The 22,528-nt window shown below is 36.9% G+C and overlaps 2 protein-coding genes and 1 long non-coding RNA gene across 18 annotated transcripts in view; 2 read left to right on the top strand and 1 right to left on the bottom strand.

The window, feature by feature from the left end:
* prkcbp1l (protein kinase C binding protein 1, like) overlaps positions 1 to 2,635 on the top strand; it is a 59,414-nt gene extending 56,779 nt beyond the window's left edge. For all 15 annotated transcript variants that reach the window (XM_073938079.1, XM_073938071.1, XM_073938080.1 and 12 more), the window contains 1 exon segment: positions 1,752 to 2,635. In XM_073938079.1, coding sequence (XP_073794180.1) covers positions 1,752 to 1,930 — 179 coding nt within the window. In that variant the 3' untranslated portion in view covers positions 1,931 to 2,635.
* Positions 2,264 to 5,809, bottom strand: LOC141380644 (uncharacterized). The gene is made up of 3 exons (XR_012399005.1): positions 4,414 to 5,809; positions 3,070 to 4,175; positions 2,264 to 3,024 (listed from the first exon to the last, which is right to left on the bottom strand). It is a non-coding gene; the product is annotated as an uncharacterized lncRNA (long non-coding RNA).
* Positions 4,709 to 17,589, top strand: mapre1b (microtubule-associated protein, RP/EB family, member 1b). Of its 2 annotated transcripts, XM_005161949.4 has the most exons (8): positions 4,709 to 4,771; positions 6,333 to 6,456; positions 8,388 to 8,533; positions 8,832 to 9,030; positions 9,288 to 9,335; positions 11,199 to 11,305; positions 11,394 to 11,546; positions 15,599 to 17,589. In XM_005161949.4, the coding sequence occupies exons 2-8, from the start codon at positions 6,336 to 6,338 to the stop codon at positions 15,647 to 15,649; spliced, it is 825 nt and encodes a 274-aa protein (XP_005162006.2). In that variant the 5' UTR covers positions 4,709 to 4,771; positions 6,333 to 6,335; the 3' UTR covers positions 15,650 to 17,589.
* The last annotated feature ends 4,939 nt before the right edge of the window (positions 17,590 to 22,528 follow it).

Here is a 22,528-nt window from a genome sequence, read left to right as displayed (position 1 = left end):
TGTTATGTAATGTAATGTGTATTTATATAGCACATTAATTGTGTATGGCCAAATACACCCAAAGCGCTTCATAATCTCTCCACACCACCATCAGTTATATTTTTGGCTCTCTGCCAGCTTGCTCTGTCCTATGTAAGCAACGGTTTTGACATCACTTCATAGATGCAACTTATGCAAAAGAACTAAGTGTTTACATACAGTTGAAACCAGAAGTTTACATACACTGTATAAAAATGCAGATGTTAATGTGACTAAACTTGTTCTCTTTTAGGTAAGTTTGGATTATCAAATTTGTTTCTATTATGCTTAAAAGCAGATTAATAAGAGAGATCATTTTGGAGAAATTGTTATAACTTTTCTTGAAAGTCAAGTTTAAAAAAAACAATAAGATTATAATGCCTCTGAAAAAGTTCAGATGATGGTGTCAAGGTTTTGGAAGTTTCTGATTGGCTAATTGAAAACATTTCAGTTTATTGGAGGCACAACTGTAAAATAGTATTAAAGGAAAACCTCAAACACACTGCTTCCTTGTGTGACAACATGGGAAAATCAACAAACCAGAATCAAAAAAAAAAAAAAAAGCCAGATTACAATTTGCTAAATTTACTGGGAACAAGATTTTTGGAGACGTCCTGTGGTCTGATGAAACTAAAATTGAACTGTTTGGCCATAATGACCAGTGTTACATTTAGAGGATAACAGGGAAAGCTTACAAGCCTAGAAACACCATCCCAACTGTGAAGTATGGGGGCGGCAGCATCATGTTGTGGGGCTGTTTTGCTGCAGGAGAGACTGGTCCACTTCACAGCATAGGTGGCTTCATGAAGAAATTACGTTATGTAGAAATACTGAAGCAACATCTCACGACATCAGCCAGGAAATTAAAACTTGGCCACAAATGGGTCTTCCAAAAAGAGCATGACCCTAAGCATTCTGCCAAAATAGTTAAAATGTGCTTTAAGGACAACAGAGTGAATGTTTTGGAGTGGCCATCACAAAGCCCTGATCTCAATTCTATAGAAAATTTGTGGGCAGAGTTGAAAAAGCTTGTGCTAGCAAGACAGCCTACAAATCTGATTCAGTTACTGCAATTCTGTCAGGAGGAATGGGCCAAAATTCCTTCAAACTATTGTGAAAAACTTGTGGAAGGATACCCAAAACATTTGACCAAAGTTATACAGTTTAAAAGCAAAGCTAAAAAAAATACCAAGAAAATGTATGTAAACTGTTGACTGTCTACAAATATATAAAAAAATTCTCAAAAAAAAAATTTCTCTCATTATTCTGGCATTTAGCAAATGTAAGTAATTTAGGTAATCCTAACGGACCTAAAATAGCAAACGTTTAGTATGATTTACCATCAGATTTAAAAAAAAAAATGGTTATGTTCCTTTTTTAGAGTGTTTGTAAACTTCTTGTTTCAACTGTACATTGTCATGATGGCATAATAACTTGATAATATGTTATTTTCCTGAATACTTCTGACACATATACCTTCATATGCATGTTTAACATATATAATCAGTGCTTTACATTTTCAGTTATTCTACATATTAATAATCTCATAATGTTGCTCCTGTGCAGGGGTATTCATCTTACACACAGACATACCATGTTTGCTGGCATGTTTGCTGCACACACTCTTAGATAATATCAACTGCTCTAAAACACACTTTTAGAGAATAAAAATCTTACAAATAAGGGGAAAAAGCCATTGTCTAAATGGATGATTTCCTCTGTTATCTCCTCAGCCACATCGTCTCAGCAGGAAACTGAAGCAGAAGCCAGTTCAGATGCAGCCGGAAAACCTGTAGGACAGTCCCCAAAAACCCAACCACCACCATCTGCCGAAAAAACATCGCCCGCAAACCGAGGACCTTCCCCTTCCACAGACAACACTAAAAGCAGCTCCTCGGTTGCGGTCTCATAACCCGAGCTCAAGATGTTGTTATTTTTTATCTTCAGAACGGTGCCATTCAAAGAGAGTCAGATGTGAACACCAAAGGACCTTGACTCATTTCAGACAGACTGTATCATGTTCACTTTCTGTTCACTACATCAAACTCCACATTAGGATAACGCCTATAAAAGTTTGAGTCATTTCCACGTACATTTCGTATTTGAATTTGTGACTTGTTTAGTACAAAGACGCACCCTTTGATATACATTATGCAACTGTAAAACTGTTGTCCTTTTTTTTTATACATATCAGCTTTTGTAAACGTCGACAAATGTGTTTGATTGATATCATTTTTTTCTCTTTATGTGAAAGATGCACTTAGAAGTGCCTCGGGAAGAGCGAGTTTATTTCATACAAAGGTAAATGTTAAACAGAGCGTGTTTGTACAAGGTCAAAAACGTTGGGAGTATGATTGTGATTTCTAATGGATTGTCACTACGTTTCTTGGAAAGATTCAAGGATGTATATCTTTAATGTCTTTCACCCATGAAAGGTTTCTTCATGAAGAAACAAAAGGAGCAAAAATCTAGAGGAGTAAAGGAAAAGATTTTACTTATTGTGGGCATGTTTCTTTTTTCCTCTTGTCTTGTGGACTCTCTTGTTTACATACTGTAAATACAAAAGAATAAGCAGAGATGATATCTGTATGAAAAAATAAAGTCTTCATGAGGCAAACCTTTGGCGTTTCATGCATTGTCTGTTCTTTCTGCATTTTCTAATTAAACAGGGTCGTTATACCACTAACTGTACTCAAAAAACAAATAAATAAATAAATCTTACATTACTAATGCTTTCCTTCTTAGACTTTACACCTGAAACTTGCCTACAGCACTTATTCATTGTTGCTCTTATAGTTGTGTAAATTGCTTCCTTGTCCTCATTTGTAAGTCGCTTTGGATAAAAGCGTCTGCTAAATGTAAATGTAAATTAGGATTTAAAAAATCTATGTTGACATCCGGGCGAGGTAGTGGCGCAGTAGGTAGTGCTGTCGCCTCACAGCAAGAAGGTCGCTGGTTCGAATCTTGGCTCAGTTGGCGTTTCTGTGTGGAGTTTGCATGTTCTCCCTGGCTTCGCGTGGGTTTCCTCCGGGTGCTCCAAAGGACCCCCACAGTCCAAAGACATGCGGTACAGGTGAATTGGTTAGGCTAAATTGTCCGTAGTGTATGTGTGTGTGGATGTTTCCCAGAGATGGGTTGCAGCTGAAAGGGCATCCGCTGCGTAAAAACTTGCTGGATAAGTTGGAGGTTCATTCCGCTGTGGCAACCCTGGATTAATAAAGGGACTAAGCCGACAAGAAAATGAATGAATGAATGTTGACATCCATCAGGCCTTTGTGGCTTTTAAGTTGTTTAATAAAACATAGAAAATTCATTAATTTAGGCATTTTCTTTTCAGCTTAGTCCCATTATCAATCTGGGGTCGCCACAGCGTAATGAACCGACAACTTATCTAGCATATGTTTTACGCCCTTCCAGCTGCAACCCATTCACACACATTTACTATGGACAATTTAGCTTATTCAATTCACCTTTAGCGCATGTCTTTGGACTGTGGGGGTAACCTACGCGAACACGGCGGAGAACATGCAAACTCCACACAGAAATGCCAACTTACCCAGCCGGGGCTCGAACCAGTGACCTTCTTGCTGTGAGGCAACATGCTACCTATGCTGCCCTATATTCAATTTTATTTATTAAAAATTAAAACATCATTTGTAATATCAGTTTTATTTAGAGGCTCAAACATGAAACCAAAAAATTATATTCATGTGGACAATAATTCATATTCGTAGTGATCAGGAGACAAAGTCTTACAAGGTTTACTTCCAATAGAAAATTTAATATTTGCAAAGAATAGGTCCGACAGCCATGGAGGAACACCTGTTGCTGCAGAGTGCGACACAGGCCAGCCAGAGACCAGGTTTAACAGTTGAAATCAGAATTATTAAACCCCCTTTGAATTTGTTTTCTATTTTAAATATTTCCCAAATAATGTTTAAAAGAGCAAGGAAATTTTCTTGGTATGTCTGATATTTTTTTTCTGGAGAAAATATTTGTTTTATTTCGACCAGATTAAAAGCAGTTTTTAAATTTTTAAAACCCTTTTTAAGGTCAAAATTATTAGCCCCTCTAAGCTATGTTTTGTTTCGATAGTCTACAGAACAGACCATCGTTATACAATAACTTGCCTAATTACCCTAACCTGCCTGGTTAACCTAATTAACCCAAGTGGTGCTCGCTGCAGAGCCATTTGAGGAGAGGTGAGCTCCAGAGAGGGGGAGCTTAAGCTTGAGCTCCACCTTTTTTGCACTTCTTCTACGAGTGAAGTCACTGGGGGTAGGGTTAGGGGTGGGGTTGGTGTACGCATTAAAACAGCTTACAGGAGGAGGAGCGACAGCTCATGCTCCCCCTCTCTGGAGCTCACCTCTCCTCAAATGGCTCTGCAGCGAGCACCCTCTCAATTAACCGAGTTAAGCCTTTAAATGTCACTTTAAGCTGTATAGAAGTCTTGAAAAATATCTAGTCAAATATTATTTACTGTCATCAATGCAAAGATAAAATGAATCAGTTATTAGAAATGAGTTCTCCTTCCTCATTTTTGCAAGTTTATTTATTTATTTTTCGCAAGGTTTTGACATATTTTGGTATAAAGTTTTGAAGGATGAGCATAAGCAACGACCAGGAAAGACTCTTAATTTGCCATATATGTTTTGCACAATACGTTCCCTGCGTAGCTCTACGCGATGACGTCAAGCAGCCAAAGAACAAACCGACGCATGATCTGAGAGAAAGAGGCGCCGGCGAACAAGAGGTAAAACTCGTCTAAGACGTTTTCAAATACCGTTACACGTTTACCACTTCTTATTTTATGTCCTGAATCGACGATATAGAGACGCGGGTTATTTAATGACATTGTAGTTAAAGCGTTATAAACACACCGAAGACGGTCTGTTTTAAACGAGTGCGCTGAAATGAACGGTTAGCCCCGGCCGCTAACGGAAGCTGATGCTGCTGCTGATGTTTTATGGGACAAAAGAATTTGCTGGGCTTGTCTTGTATTTCGTCGGTCCGGAGGAGGACGAGGCTTGCCTTTGTTGCTCGAATAAATGCCTAGATTTATTTTAGCCTAGTTTTCGTAGTAATTATCGGCAAATACGCATGTTTTAAAGGCTCTTGAAAGGAAGGCGAGGCCTGAATGAGGAGCAGCTGAGGCGGTGTATGACTCAGGGCTGTGTCTCAAATCCTAGCGAGCTGCCTACCAAGAGAGCGTTTAGAGCGTCGTATGCGCATTCGAATTAAATGTGCGTAGTTTTAACAAAAAAATAAACACAATTCTAGGGGACAAAATGCTGTCTAAATAGGGTAATCTGTCATGTTTTATAACAGCTAGAAGGACTGTCATCAACGCACTATTAAACCTCTTCCTCAGCATCTTCTCAGCTGTCTTTAGACTCTGCCATTAAAATGCATTACACTAACCAGTATGTTAACTAGAAGACCAGTAGTTTTTACATAGTGTTAATTGTCTTAGATAACAGTGTGTATATTGAATGAAGAGTTTTTTAATGCAAGAGTTTATGTGTTGTGTTTATGGAGGGAATACAGAAATCTTGAGGTTAAATCTGAGGTTAAACATTCATGGTACACACCCTTATGAGACACCCATGTTATCAAGTGCATAATGCTGCATCCTTTATACACTGTCAAAGTGCTTATTGATAACCTTTTGTAGTAAAATTGAGATTTTGACTTATTTTAGATTATTATACTATGTGACACTTGATCTCAAAAGCACTCATTAGTGTCAATTTTGAGAGTTATGAATAAAAAAGCTTTCCATTGGTGTTTGGTTCGTTGAGATGAGACAGTATTTGGGATACATACAATTATTTGACAATCTGAAGGTTAAAAGGAATTGGAAAAGTAAGTAAATGTTTATACAGTTGATTTGTTTGGCATACATTTAAAAATAAAACTGGGGTGGGGGATAAGAAATATTAAGAAAACTACCAAAATATGTCTAAAATAAAGTTCTCAGAAATGCACATAACTAACCAAATAATTTAAATGTATGTATATATGTATGTGTATACATACATATATATATAGTGCGGAATTTATTAAAATGTCTTCATGGGACGTCACGTGGTTTTTACTTAATACTCAAATGTTTTTGTCATAAAAGAAAAATCTCTCATTTTGACCCACATAATGCATTTATTGGCTATAGCCTGACGTTTATCTTTGCAACTTGAGACTGGTTTTGTGGTCCAGGGTCACATGTTACATTGATCTGTATTAAATTACACCCTAGTTTCAGCACGAGTCTGCTTGAGCCCATGGTTTCTCCTGATGTCTCGTTTTTATTTCAGGACATGGCTGTGAACGTATATTCCACCTCAGTGACTAGCGACAATCTGAGTCGTCATGACATGCTTGCGTGGATCAATGAGTCTCTACAGATGAACTTTACCAAGATTGAGCTTTTATGTTCAGGTGAGTTTTTTTTTTTTTTTTTTTTTTTGTACGATCTGGATGATTTGAGTTCATTTAGATTTACTTCATTTTTAACAATAACTAATAAGCCTTAAAGTGAAACATTAAAGTTCAGAGGTTTTTAATTGATAGCATGTTGCGTTGTTGAAGCCTACTTTTAATTTTCTTTAATATTCAAAAGTAACTGTTTATAATAACAGCCCTGTTAATTGTGAAAACTGCATTAATTATACATTAGAGTAGTAATGTTCCGATACCAGAAGAGCTGTGGATGCAATGGACTTTTTCATAATGCACTGGTTATGATGTTATTGAGTCTGTAACAATATGCTCTCAAAATATTACAGTGTTTGTGTATATATTTTTCAAAGGAACTTTTGGTTTATAGTTTATTATTTTGTTCATTTTTTTAATGATTGAATGTGATTTGCAGTGCGTTAAGGGATTGTCTTTTTCGTTGACTAAAATAAGGACCCTGAATGAGTTAAGAATAGTGAAATCCATTAATAAAAATAGAACTCGTATAAACCAGAATGTTGCTTAAAATAGGGCTGTACTGTGAATGTAGATTTGTGCCACTCTGTTTGTTCAAATCAAAGTTTGCTGCTGTTTAGCTGGTTGATTTGGTTTATTTCTCATAATACTTTAAGACTTTTGGAAAAAAGGAGGAGAACCTCATATGTAACAACAACAATGGTGAATTACAGATTTGTAATATTTGATTTGTGCTGGTGGTGCTTCCAGGTTTATTAGCTCTCTTACAACAAAATCTGCTAATGCTGTATCAATTAGATGACCAACAGAGATGCATTAACAGTTCAGATTTGAGTCTAAAGTGTTTGCATGTTAAAATAATTCAACCACACATTTTTGTCAATCATGTTTACACACTGAAACTTTTGTCAGTCATTAAAAAATTCAGGTTAGGGTACAAGCAAAAGCCAAAACACTTTTTGACAAAGTGTGTGATATAAAGAAAGAATGTGGCGTTTACAGAAATGTGTGTCATGTGTCTGCAACATTGTAAACAAAGTATCCAAATGCCTCTGATTTTCTTAAACTTTGAATTTCGGGATAATCCCGGCTCTGCTCTGTGATGATGTGAACTCCTCTTTATTCCTTTTTTTTTTTTTTTTTTTTTTTTTTTTTTTTTTTTTTTTTTTTTTTTTGAAGAGAAATAATAAGGCATTGCTGCTTGATTTGACTCCTAATTGTTATGTGATGTATTCATTCTTTTTTTTTTTTTTTTTATTTAATTTCATTCGGCTTAGTCCTTAGTTTATCAGGGGTTGCCACAGCGGAATGAACTATTAACTGGTTGGTAACAACCAAAGAAATCCATAAAGAAAACAAATCTAATTAGCTTACAAATTAAGTAATCCATAATGAAATTAAATGGCGCTGAGAAGAGTATTGAACACATGATGAAAGGGTAGTGTAGAAAGGCAGTGAAAGCCCAGACAGCAGCTGAAATCTCTTAGTTGTAATTCATTAGTTAGTTCAGGTGTTATTTTTTGTTTTGTCATATTTTATGTTTGTATTGTTTGGGTTTTTACCAAAATCTGGTTCAATTCCATGTCAACGGCTTTAATAATAATTTTCCCAGGAATAAAACATGACATGTTCAATAATACTTATTTTTCCCGCTGGATATTTAACCCCCCCCCCCCCCCCCCATGCCCCCTAGACTATTTATCAGACTGTGTGCAAGGTTACTTTGTCTTTGTGTGATGAATGTTTTGGTTCCAAACGTGAAAAACCCATACGGAAATTTTGGACTTTTGTGTCCAAAGACCTTTACACACGTCAGATATTTTTAAATCCACTACCGTGTCCTGTGAATAAAAAAAACGATGAACAAATAACTTTCTCTTCCTGTAAAATGATGTCTTTTAATTGATCTCTTTGTATTCTATTATCTTTCCCTATAGGTGCAGCCTACTGCCAGTTCATGGACATGCTGTTCCCAGGCTGCATACCTTTGAAGAAAGTTAAATTTGGGGCAAAGTTAGAGCATGAATACATTCACAATTTTAAGATATTGCAAGCTGCCTTTAAGAAGATGGGAGTTGATAAGGTGAGTTGCGGAACTTTTTTGTCCTTGAGTTTATCCATACATGCAAGTTGAGCAAAACAGAAGTTTATCCATACAAATGTGTTTCAAAAAAGGTTTAAAGATAAGAGTGAATAAATCCTAAATTATAAGTTTTGCGCTTTACAACAATGTTGTCAAAAAAGAGAAGATTTTGATATTTGTCTAGCAGGGCAAGTAACACAATTCTTCATATATGGTGGTATTCTTCTGTTTATGCTTTTTTTTTTAAAAATATGAATGGTAAATCCATGTATTTATATTTGGATGTTTTCTCCATCAGATTATCCCAGTTGACAAATTGGTGAAGGGCAAATTTCAGGACAATTTCGAGTATGTTCAGTGGTTTAAAAAGTTCTTTGACGCCAACTATGATGGGAAAGAGTATGACCCAGTGGAGGCGCGACAGGGCCAGGACACAATGCCAGTTCCAAACCCCTCCATGTCTGCCCTCAGCAAGCCCAAGAAGATCATGAATGCAGGTTGGTCACTTTGAACTCATTTTATACACCTCAGTTTTATTCCCAGCATATTGTATACATATTGTATCAGCCAAAAAAATGCACATGCACAATATAAACATTTTGCTTCCTCGTTTTAGTGATTTCCATTAGGCATTGTATTATGTTTATTTTCAGTTACATTAATTTCTTTATTGGACACATTTAGAGACTTGATCATTCTGTTTTTGCTCTTGTTTTAATTTTCTCAAAAATGTCTGTTCATTGGTGTACTGCAGTCCATCAGCCTCCCCCTGTTAGGACAACCAAACCAGCAGTTGAAATCGGTATGAAGCTGTGTGATGGGCTCTTGGGCTTTGATATGTCTTGAGTGTCTGCAGGGGATTCTGATGCTGGAACACTTTGAATCTCCTGTTTGCTTTTTAGTTAATAGAACAGTTTCAGTCTGGCCATGTTTCTTCTGAAACATCTCTGTCTCTACTGATTTGTTAAATTTTTTATTAAAAAGCGAAATCACAATAGCAGCCGATGGCTATCAAAGTACAACATTGTTCACAGTCAAATAAATAGTGCTAATATTGTTTTAGAGTCATTTACATGCGATTTTAGACTGTTGTAAACCCTATAGGAAGCATTGTAAACCCTATAGGAAGCATGTCACAAGTTGTCACTGAAAGAATGTGCGAATTTAAATCCATCTTTACCTCAATTGATTTTAATATGATTTAGTCAGTACTCTGATAAAGAGTCTACCATGTAAAAATCAATGTTTTTTATTTATTATTTTTAATTTATTTATTTTTGATTACCTTAATTTGACTGAAGTCATAATCAAACTAGACAGAAATTGAATGAATACATGTGGAGTATGTATGTATTAGTGGTATTATTAAAGTAAACACTACTATCAAACTATTACCGTCATGTAGGACTTTGCATTTTGCAACAAGATCCAGACATATGGTTGTCAGTAAAGGTCTGCAAACACACACATTGTGAAATGCGGAAGTTTTTTTCTTTCCATTCAGCATGCAGTATTTAATTCTATTAAAACAGCACTCTTTAACCAGTCCTTACTCCATTGCTCGCGTCCAATACCCCAGTTTGTCCTGGGGCATGAATGAAATGTTCATGAGTGAAAGTGAAACTACCGAACTGCAGTTAAAGTAAAAAAAATTTAAGATGAAACACCCAAAGTTACATGAAACTGCAGGAAACGTGGAAAACCTGGGGACACAACATTCAAGTAGCACTTCACGTAAACACTTAAATTATATTGTTGTCTTATTCAGATAAGGGCAAATAACTCAATTACCAATGTCCTTGTAAACGTAGTCAGTAGTGTTTTTAAATAAAGTGAAAGATCTAGAAGGGCATCCTTCTGGATCAAATGAGCAGGGCACTTTTTTTGTCAGACTGCTCACCAGTTGTACTTTCATTCACTGTCATTAATTAAAAAGATTAAAATAAAAACACCCGGTCCATTTTATTTGTATTTTACTCGATAAACTCTACAGGTGCCTGATAGTCAGCTGTGGAATTAATGTTAATCAGATTCACTGTAGTGAACGCATAAAAATGTTTATCATAATTTAATCGGGTGCACGCCTCAAATTCCCAACAGGTTGAAAACCCCTGGTGTAGACAATGAGAGGTGTCAGTTAAGAAATACACCTGCAACATGATTGCTGTGGATTGTTGATTTTGTTGGGTCAGAGTGAATTGAAAGTTCAAATTATTTTTAATTACAATATTAAACGACTAACTGACCCACATGGAAAGTTCTAGACTGAAACTGTTCATTGAAGGATAAACTTGATGAGACTGCTGTGATTGTAGACTGTTGGTTGTAACAAAATGCTAGTAGACAGGTGTAAAGTCAGCAAGAAATCATGTTTAAAACCTAATTTACTTCCCAAATCAGATATTTCTGAATTAAAATAAATATTTAATAAAAAACTAAATGGCATGATGCTTGACGTCACCATGACTGAAGGGACGATTTCTTGCTGATCAAGTCAGCTTTCTACCTTACAAATTAAAAAATAATAATTTTATCTACGCTCATTTTTTAAGATCCTGTAATGTTCTGCTGTATGGTTAGAACATTATTAACCACTGCCTGATGTTCCCTATATGTTTCACACTCAGTTGTCAGTCTCTTACTACTAGTTGCTTGATCCCAACAGCACCACAGAGGGCGGCCGTTGCCAAGGTAACACCCAAGATGGTGCCTGGCTCTGCACGGAGACCTGGTGCTGGTGGCGATGAGGAAAGAGCAGAGCTAATTCAAGAGGTTTGTTACACCGTATACACACTCGCATCATTCTGTTTCTGTGTTAGGTCATATTCCACAACTAAAATGCATGTGTGGTGACTTTCAGTTAAACATCTTGAAGTCTACGATCCAAGATATGGAGAAGGAGCGGGACTTTTACTTTGGCAAACTGAGGAACATTGAGCTGATCTGTCAAGAGAAGGAGGGTGAAGGAGACCCAACCCTGCAGAGGATTGTGGATATTCTCTATGCCACAGATGTAAGTATAACATGTCATAGTAATGAATCTTACATGAAACGGATTCCCTTTTATAAGCATGCCTTAAACATACCAAAGCCGTGATTAATTTATGTCATGAGTGAGCTTCTATTATTAGGACAAACTCTTGAGATGCTGTTTTACCACAATATCATCTCACACAGAATCTCAATCTGTCTGATTGGTATCTGACAAATAATTCAATGCCAACACACTGAATATAGAAAACTGAAAATATATTGTACCTGTTCAAAAAGTCACAGCTATATAATTATATAGCCCAATACTGGTTGCCCACTTAAGCTATGCAGGGTTTAGCCTGGGCAGTACCTGGATGGAAGACCTGGGAAAACTAGACCAGCAGATGGTGCTCACACTAATCCTTGAGCGTCCACATTTTACATACAGTACAGTAATGCCCACATGTAAAATGATGACATGTAAAACTAAGGTGCTGACTCTCTGTGATCGGTAAAAATCACATGGCGCTTCTTGTAAAGATTTGGGATGCGACCCTGGGGTCCTTACCAGAAGTCCTGCATTGGCCTTTACTTATCATGGTTTGTGTAGTGTGAGCACAATAGCTTGTGTACCCTGTGATACTATTTTGTACAGAATTTCTGCATTGTTTTCTGTGACAATGGTGTTATCTTCACTCCTGAAGAGTGATTTGAATAGCATTTTTCACCATGTGTGAATTCCTAAATTTCGCCATTCGCACATGCTAAATATCAAATTTCAATCAGAAGTGCATGAAACTATATTTGATCTTACAGTGTGAGGAAGGCTTTAGTCAGTATTTGGGCTTCCATCATCCTGTGTTATTGTGCATGTGATAAAAGTCCCATTACTTGTTTTGTTTACGGTTGGTTACTAGGTTACCAATACTACAGTAAGCTGCTCTAATAACTTGATGGAAAATTACCTTATATATATATATATATATATATATATATATATATACTATTATCATCAAAAAATTTAATGGACTATCAAAAAATCATCAAAAAATTTAATGGACTATAAAGTAGGGCTGCACAATTAATCAAAGCGGTTTTTCTTGCACATTTGGCAGTAAAGCTGACTCTTTAATCAGCTGTAAATTTCCAGCACCTAATTTTACGTACCAGTATTAACTAAACAGAGCCATAATTTACTGTTTCGCTATACAGAAAAATCACTGGCGTTTTTATTGTTGTGAGCCTAAAATTAAAGATAATCATTCTGTGATTTGACAGCTGTTGGCCACATTCACCATATTTAAGAACATGCTTTTACTTGTAAAACTTGTATTAAGTACTCGTATAAAGATGAATAGAAATGATTTTGTAGCTGTGTGTTTGTTTGTCATGCTGAATCAGTGAAAGCAGTTAAATCCTCTGCTCTGATTGATTTCCTATGTCTCATTGTGGGATGTTTTCAGTGCCTTTGCAGGAAATTTACTGTTGATTACAGAACCGTGCTTCTCTTACAAGATATGCATTAGGGCTGGGTGATTTGTCCTAAAGTAATATTCTTGATTAAATGAACATTTTAACTCGATTACAATTAATAAACGATTATTTTATTTATTTATTTAGTTTTTTCCCTCATTGTTCACTTAAGTTTTGTACAGTAAAAATGCTCACATATTACAAGTGAGAGATTTTTCCATGAAGGCACTACTTGACTCTAAGATAATGGAAGAAAACACACTACTGATGAATAACGGAATTTAAAACACACATTGCCTGAAACCAACTTTTGGAAACAAAATATATCTTAAAAAATAAATCTCAAATAAAATTTTTAGTGTTTTTCATATTAAAGGTAAAAAAATAAGCAGCATCTTTCTAAATAAAATAACTTGTATATCCTGTAAATAATATTTTAAACAGTGCATTTCTAGCATCTTCTGTAAACAAATATTTTAATGTAAATAATAGTTGTACTGTAATAGAAAATATGCCATATCAAGTAGGGCTGTGCAATTAATCGAAAATCGGATTTCGATTTTGGCTTTAAACGATTATGAAAAAGCATTATTCGAGATAAACAATTATTGCATCATATACCGCCCCCTTTCCAGCTGTAACCATGCGTTGCTCTTAAAAGTGCGAAAGACCGTGTGCTTTTGTGTGTGTGTGGCACGCATGCACAGTGAGAAGCTGCGGCCGGTCAGCATTCGGTCTCATTTGCACAATGAGCAGAGGAACGCAGACATCTAAAGTCATCTTAACGTGAGTGCTTTAATGGTCAAATAGGTGTCAAAACGCGGTGTTTAGTGATTATTCATATTAACCTTAATTTGTGTAATAAACAAACAAGTTGAGAATAAAAAAACACGCGAAAGAGAAACCATTCAAGAGACAGCACGAAATATTCCTGCTGCCGCCTGTTTTTATCATTAATCAAACAAAACGTGAAAATCCCTCTCTGCTCTTGACTGAAGGATTTTTGTAGCTAAAGTGTTTTTCTTACAGTGAAGATGCTTAAAGCACAGTTGGTTTCATATTTTTATTCTGTTGTATAAATTTATTGTATTGTAAAATAACTGTATGTATACAGTTGAAGTCAGAATTATTAGCCCTCCTGAATATTAGCAACCCTTTTCCTCCCCAATTTCTGTTTATTCATTTCTTGTCGGCTTAGTCCCTTTATTAATCCGGGGTCGCCACAGCGGAATAAACCGCCAACTTATCCAGCAAGTTTTTACGCATCGGATGCCCTTCCAGCCGCAACCCATCTCTGGGAAATATCCACACACACACACATTCACACACTCGTACACTACGGACAATTTAGCCTACCCAATTCACCTGTACCGCATGTCTTTGAACTGTGGGGGAAACCGGAGCACCCGGAGGAAACCCACGCGAAGGCAGGGAGAACATGCAAACTCCACACAGAAACGCCAACTGAGCCGAGGTTCGAACCAGCAACCTTCTTGCTGTGAGGCGACAGCACTATCCACTCCGCCACTGAAAGTAATTTTTTTAAACTTATTTCTGAACATAGTTTTAATATCTCTTTTCTAATTACTGATTTCTTTTATCTTTGCTATGATGACAGTACATAATATTTTTCTAGATATTTTTCAAAATACAAGCATTAAGATTAAAGGCAATTCAAAGGCTTAATTAGAGTAATTAGACAAGTCATTGTATAACAGTAGTTTCTTCTGCAGACAATCAAAAAATATATTGCTTAAGGGGGCTAATAATATTGACCTTAAAATGGGTTTCAAAATATTTAAACCTGCTTTTATTCTAGCTACAATAAAACAAATAAGCCAAGAAGAAAAAATATTATAGGAAATACTGTTAAAATTCCTTGCTCTGTTAAACATAATTTGGGAAAATTTATTTATTTATTTTTTTTAATCTTAGAAGCGCTAATAATTTTGACATCAACTGATAATTGTTTGAAATAATCGTGATTACAAATATGACCAAAATAATCATGATTATGATTTTTCCCAAAATCGAGCAGCCCTCATATTAAGGCATCTTTAGTGCAGCTTCCATTCATCTTCAGTGTAGTGCAAACGTGCGACTAGTAGTTACATTTTTTTGAGAGGTGTGCAGGTTTGTGACTGCGCATCACTCGTGCGTTGATGCAGAAGTTTAAATTACCCTTAACAGAATGGGATCACGTGACTACACATGCGGTAAGTAATAGAAAAAATGTACCTGAAAGAATTAGATCGATTATAGGTTCTGAATGTCGATTTTAATTACTTTTCGATTAATAGCCGAGCCCTAATACGCATGACATTTGTAACTTTTGCTGATCCTCTATTTCATTTTAACTAATTGTGCAGCCCAACTATAAAGGATGATATGTGATGAAATATGTTGCAGATACTCATTAAACTCTAAATCATTTAATGAATTAGTATGCATTGAAAATTTTGACACTTTTGATAACATATTCACATAAATTTATTTTACCCCAAAATATAGTCTAGAAGAAAAGATTATTTAAACAAGTTTTAAATGACAGGGCTTGTGTTATCAGATGACTCACTCTCTCTCTCTGTCTCTGTTTGTTTCTCATTCGCTCTCTCTCAGGAGGGGTTTGTCATACCAGACGCTGAGTCAGAGGACCAGGAGGAGTTCTAATGCTCGTGTCTCGCTGCAGTTTTACCCTCCTCTCACACCCTCCATTCCTGCCCTGTCCACACAGTCACTTACCTCCCCTATCCACACATTACGTTACGCGTTTGGACTTTTCCGAACAAACTCCATATCGAGTCCCATCGCATCTGCTAAAGCATGCATAGACACACATCATGCTGTTTTTAAAGCCCTCAGACCTCTGGCTGCCACGATACTCCTGTTCCGCTCCCAAGGAAAGAGAGCGTTTCATCTCTTGTAATATACAATCTAACTTTGCTTTCCTCTTTCAGCAACTTCAGACACCTGCAAATGTATTTATCTTATTTTAAATGTCTCCGAAACACATCGTCTGTAGTGATTTCTAGTGGCGTCTCTCCCCTCACTGCTGTGGTACATATCTGTGATCACGTCTTATTTGTACGTTACTGACACAAAAACTGAGGGACGGAATGACCAAACGTGCGTTTAGTTCATCGCCAAACCCCTCTGACCTCCTAGTTTCCACTCATGGTTTTGGTGGTTGCTTTGGCGTAAGGCAGGTAGCAGTCACCACCGCTCCAGTCTATCCTCAGTGACTGTGCCTTATACAGACTGTCTGGAGGGAGTGGACCCAGTCTGACGTTTGTCTTTTCTTTGTTTTTTGGATGTAGTTGAGCGTCGTTTTTCAAGTCGGCGCATGTACTAACACTCAGTCGTGCTCTTTGGTCTACAGAGCGCAGCGTATTGTAGAACCACAGTTGCGCGGGTAAAAATATTTTATTATAATTTTATTTTCGTTTTAAAGAATTATCTGTATGAACTACGTTGGTGGACTCGAGGCCAAAATTTGAGTTAACAAGACAAACACTGCCCGTTTTCTACCTGTTTTTACTGCCTTATATTTAATGCGTTTTTCTATCCTTTCATCCGCATCGTCTCTACTGGCAAATGTTTGTAATTCAAGTTAACGTTGAGAGTTTTTTTTTCTTTAGTTTCTTTTGTAATTAAGTTCAGAAGTAGTAGCAGCAGAATATTGTCAGACCCAAATTTTCACAAGTACACTAGATAAAAACGTGAGTTATTTAAAAGAAAATATTGCACTCTTTGAAATCCATTCCCCAAATAGCCATGTCAAGCTGACGTTCTTAAAGCAGAACACTAAAAATATCGACTAAAGGAGCTTTTTAGATGAAATCTTTTCTTCTTGCGTTTTGAGTTGGATGCCCTGTGTTTGATCGCTCACTTCATTTGTCGCTTTTAGGAGATTGGTGAAAAGATTTTGATTCGGGATCACTGTGCCAACTTTCTCTGATGTGTAGCTTCATTGTTTTCATCTGCACTGGTCATTCTCTATTGCTATGACTTTTTCTGTGTGTAGTTCTCAATGTTGCGTTTGATCTACGTCAATAGCACATGCAAAACCGGCAATCAGAGTTTTATTGGTGCTATCAAATACCTTGACCCTTAAGAACCTGCCTGTTTGTGCTGAAAAGCCTCTTTTGTTGGTTGTTTTGGGTTGATTGGATTGGAAACACTGCTGCACTCGAGTGGATTTAACAGTGCTGGATCTGTTCTAAATAGGAGATAATAAGAAAACAAGTGACACTCGCATCTCTGAGTTTGCATTATTATTATTTTATTTTTTTGGACAAAAAGTTCATTGTGATTTCACATAAGCCGGACAGCTAAATATTGGCATGAGGTGGATCCAAATAAAAATGTGGAAGGAAGTAGTTTGGAAGCAGGTAATATCTGTGAAATGCAGTGATTCACCATTCCTTCCTGTCTTTCAATGCTCTGTGGCCTTTAAGAACAATCTGTAGCGAAGGTACTCAGTACATTGTGGGCCCCCGCGCCACGACCAAACTGTCTCTCTCCCTGTTTTTTTGTACTTGCAGGCTGTTAAAGAATTCCACATTTTTAACTGAAGTCCATTTCTTACAATAAAACAGTATTTACATGTCTTTCTGTTGGTGTCTTTTCTAGTGACGAGGAATGGCTTACTAATTACCTAACGCCTTGTTTTTAGAATTGGTTTGAATGTGCCCATTTGTAATCATCATGGTGGCTTGAGAAAGCCAACATGCTGTTGTACTACATAAACTTATTATTTCATCTTCTTAGACTATTTTAAGAACGCATCTTCTCCTAGACTGTTCATACTACAACCATTAAACTAACTCCAATCCTTCAAACTGTACGGAATTAAGTTGCTATATCTTTTCCAACTGATCTGATTTTGGGTTTCCAAAAACTGACCCAAAAAATTTGGAAGTCTCATTCACCTAATATTAGACGAAACTTTGTGACCTCATAACTTTGCGCCAGACTGTCATACAAATGTTGGGGTCATTTAACTCAGACTACCAATCTGCCAGTCACTGATGACGTTTCAGCTTACAAGCCACACCCTAGCAACCACTTACAGCACCCTTGTTGCCATGACAACAATTGCAGCACCCAGTTGCTATGACAGTTGTCCCATAGACATCCATTATATAAAACTACTATTAACTTTACATTGGATATTATAACAACATATCAATCCATACTAGCAACATGCTAACAACATACCAATCCATGCTGGAAACATACTAATCATATTAGCAAAATGTTAATTCATACTACAAACTTTCTCAAGTCACCGTAAAGTTTGTCAACAAACTTTATTTTCTCGTTTTATACTACTGGACTGTTGCTCAATTCTGATCGGTTATTGTCAGTTAAATGCATGACTTTAAGTATTTCCAGGCAGGTTATGACTGCATTACAGTTCATTATCATTACACTGAATTATTTTGTTATTTCGCAGCTGCAGACAGACAAAAATCTTATCAAAAGAATATAGCTGACTAGATGAGTTGCACTCAGAAGAAGTTTGAGGACAAAAATCTAACAAATGTCTTGAAATGCAACATCTGAACAGTGTTTTTAGGTGTGGTAACTGTTGTACAAGCAGAGTAATTGAGTCTGGTCTGCATCATGAGATGGTGATGCATCATGAAACATCTATTTTTTCTGAAGAGGTTTTTTTTTTTTTTTTTTCGTTGAAAAATTCCACTTGTTTCTGTAGTAGAAAATTTAAAGTCACTGTCACTTAGTAATACTTTTAAATTATATAATTTTTGTGTGTTATGTTTTGTGTGGCATAGTGCGAAATTGTGTTAAAACAGTTAAGCTTTTGCAAACATTAACAATTCTTAATTGAGATCTGTTATGCAAAAACCACATAATTAAAACAATTATGTGGCAAAAAGTGTGTTAATATAGTCAGCATCTAATGGTGAAAATTGTATTTTTTTTCAATCACACTTCAAGAACAATCTGCAGAAACACTTTGATTGACATTCTCCCATTGTGCGTGTTATTTGAGGGCAAAAGCCCTGCCCATTAGTGAAAATCTCTCCCTCATTAGGATAAACAGACTCTGAGTGAGAAGCAGCCGTCTGCTATTAGTTTTCACCTGCTGAGGATGATGTCAGCAACTAAAGCTGTGATCACACCAGAGTTTGAGTTTGCGAAATTCTGTCGTACAGCTCTGCGAAAAGGAGCGGGATTAAACAAGATGATTAGACACTTAAAAAGTGAGCGATTTGGACAGAAATTTAAAATATGGAGCAGAGAGGTCACGTTTAGATCCTCGATTGGTCTCACGCAGTCTAGTGATGCAATTTCGCAGGTCAAAGTTTACCAAGCTTGATTTTTGAACTGCAGCAACCTGCAAAACTTGACGCATGACTCTGCATTTCCGGTCTGATGCATTCGCGTGCGTATGAATAGAAGTCTATGGGAGGAAAAGCCCAGGGTGACTGCAGCTTAATGCTACGGTCACACTGGAGGCTGTGCATGGGAAATTCTGTTGTACAACGCTGCAAAAATGAGCGGGATTAAACAAGATGATTCAACATTAAAAATGTAAGTGATTGGTCCATATTTTCATTTCTGTCCAGAGAGGTCATGTTTTGATCTTCGACTGGTCTCACGCAGTCATTTGATGCAATTTCACAGGGTAGAGTTCACCAAGCTTGAACTTTACAATGCAGCGAACTGCAAAACTTGTCACGCATGTCTGCTGCATTTGCATGAATTGCAGTCCATGGGGCGAAAAGTGCAGTGTGACCGGGAGCTATAGAAGCATTATAAAAGTGGAGTTTTAAGATGCACAAATGAACCCTGTGGTTTCCATAGACTGCCTTCTTCTGAGACACTTCTTTTGACTTGTTTTGCTTTTCAAAGAGATAACATAAGTCCTGTTTTGAATCTGCTGCTATGCAGAGCCACAGGCATTTGTAGCTCCGCTCTCTTGTGAAAAGAGCACAATCTCATTTGAATTTAAAGTGACAGTCACCAAAAACAGCACAATTTGCATCAAAGTAATAAATGAGGTAGTTTCAATGAGTTATAAAAAATATATTTGTGGAGTGTTTTGAGCTAAAACTTCACATACACACTCTAGAAACATTAGGGACTTATTTTACACGTTGTAAAAAGGGTTGCATTAGGTCCCCTTTAAATTAGCTTGAGCTGTTACACTGTATGCATTTGTTGAACATGTCTCATAAAAGCTATAAAAAAGGTTGCTTGATTATCTTTGAAGGTCAATGGCCACAGATAGACAGTTCTTAGAGACACATCTGACAGCTTCATTCCTGAGCTTGATGTTTTTTTTTACCAGAAAACCTTGGAGGATGTTATCAAGGGGAATGATTTGTTTGCCCTCAGTTGGCCGGGATTTGCAAGATAACCTTCTGAAAACACATTTTAATGCAGAAAACAGAATCTTGCTGAACATCACTGTGTTGACCACATTACCAGTAAATGCAGAAACTGATTGAGTGGTTAGCACTGCCACCTCACAGCAAGAAGGTCGCTGGTTCGAATCCCGGCTGGACGAGTTATAGCTTCTGTGTGGAGTTTACATGTTCTTCCCATGTTCAGGTGGATTTACTCCGAATGCTCAGAAGTCGCTATAGGTGAATTGGATGAACTAAATTGGTCATAGTGTGTAGGTGTGCGTATGATTGAGATTGTGTGAGGGTGTATCCCAGTACTGAGTTACGGGTGGGAGGGCATCCTGCGTAAAACATGTTGGAATAGTTGGCGGTTCATTCCGCTGTGGCAACACGATAAATATGGGACTAAGCCAAAGGAAAATTAATGAATGAATGATTTGGAAAGACCTTTGAAAAGTTCTGGAAGCAAGTTTTATGTATTCATTAGTTTTGTGGACCCATGGATCAGCAGATGTTATACGGATGCTTGATTTAGCAGAAGTGGAGACTGAAGCAAGGTGTCTTTGAACTTTCCAGATGAAAAATAACCCCCCCAAAAATTCTAAATCCACTAAAGCTTGGTTGAGGATCATTCAGAAAGGATTTTGTTCCGTTTACAGGTTTAAATCTTATTTTAAAAATTTCCAATGGGAAAACGAACGTGCTGTGTTAAATCACCACTAGGTGGCGGTAGGAATCAACTCTATGCTACATGAAAAGTCTGAGACTGAAAATGGTAAACGAACATGTTTAACAGGGCTGTTTCCATTCTCTCTACTAGGTTAGCTGGTTTGGGTAAACAGCTGTTTTAGAGTGGTCGTCACTTGAGAAGGCTCAGCTGAAGCATGGGAATCTCGTGTTGCTCCGTTATTAGAGTCTTGAAGATTACAGCTCTTCTTGTCCCTGTGTGGAAGAGTAATAACTGTGTAGGACCAAGTGTGAGTTTCACACATCTCAGAAACAGATGTGCTTCTGAGAACCCATGTTTGAGTTTGAAATGTTGAAATGCTATAATGCGGTTCGGAAGAATATCAGGCTGTCATGTCCTGTTCTCGCATGTATTTTCAAAAACAATCTTTTATCTTTATTTTATGTTTTAGTCGTTGTTGCATCCCAGCTAAAAAAAAAAAATGTTTGTTCCCAGTATGTTGGTTAGTTGGGCATTATGGGGGTGCAGTGAGTAGCACGATCGCCTCACAGCAAGAAGGCCGCTGCTTCGAGCCCTGGCTGGGTCAGTTGGCATTTCTGTGTGGAGTTGGCATGTTTGCATGGGTTTCCTCCGGGTGCTTTGGTTTCCCCATGAATCCAAAGACATGCGGTACAGGTGAATTAGATATAATATCGAATTGTGATGAAATTTATGTTAAAAACAATGATAAGCTCTGGATTTTTACTCCATATTGATCTAAGACCCAATCACTCAGCCGAAAGGTGCAACAATAGAAATCTAAAAGTGTGTTGTTGACATTAGAGATGCGCTGAATTTTCAGCCACTGAAAATGCCATTTAGTGGACCCTCTATTTTTTCTGTCTTCAGTCATTGCTGTGGTACTCTTTTAAATCTGGAAGCATTAATAACTTACATTGAAATATATATCGTTATCGTTCAATATGGAAAATAATTATCGAGACTGCATTTTTGCCATATTACCCAGCCCCAGTAGAACATTCTCTTTTAGGTTCACTTTAGGTATTACAAAAAAGGAAAGGTTAGTTATTGGTTACCAAAAAAAAAACATACAGTGCCTGTTCCTAGAACATCCTAGAATAGAGGATATGCAGATCTAGTGTTTCTTTCCATGCTGATAAACTTCCGGTGAATGGTTAATGTGTGTTTTTCCCATTTTACACGGTTCCTTTTACACCATCGATGTTTTAATGTAATTACAATACAATCAGTTAAAAAGACTTTGTCAATCACTTAGTCGCTCAACCGTAAAACGAGACAAAAAGCCGTTTACTCGCACATGTCCGTCAGAATCAGCAGGCTAGAGCAGAAGCTCCGTTGAATATGCTTGGGTAAAATAAATGTTGATATTTTAAAGACATGGCGGGGGAATATAATGGGGTAATGTAATGCAGTGCTTCTTGTACAATCTAAGACCCACTTTTTATCAGATATCACTCAGCC

This window comes from Danio rerio, chromosome 23 (assembly GCF_049306965.1).
Source record: "Danio rerio strain Tuebingen ecotype United States chromosome 23, GRCz12tu, whole genome shotgun sequence".
Taxonomy (NCBI): Eukaryota; Metazoa; Chordata; class Actinopteri; order Cypriniformes; family Danionidae; genus Danio; species Danio rerio.
The sequence above is the reverse complement of the archived record's forward strand: the minus strand, read 5'-3'. Positions and strand labels throughout refer to the sequence as shown.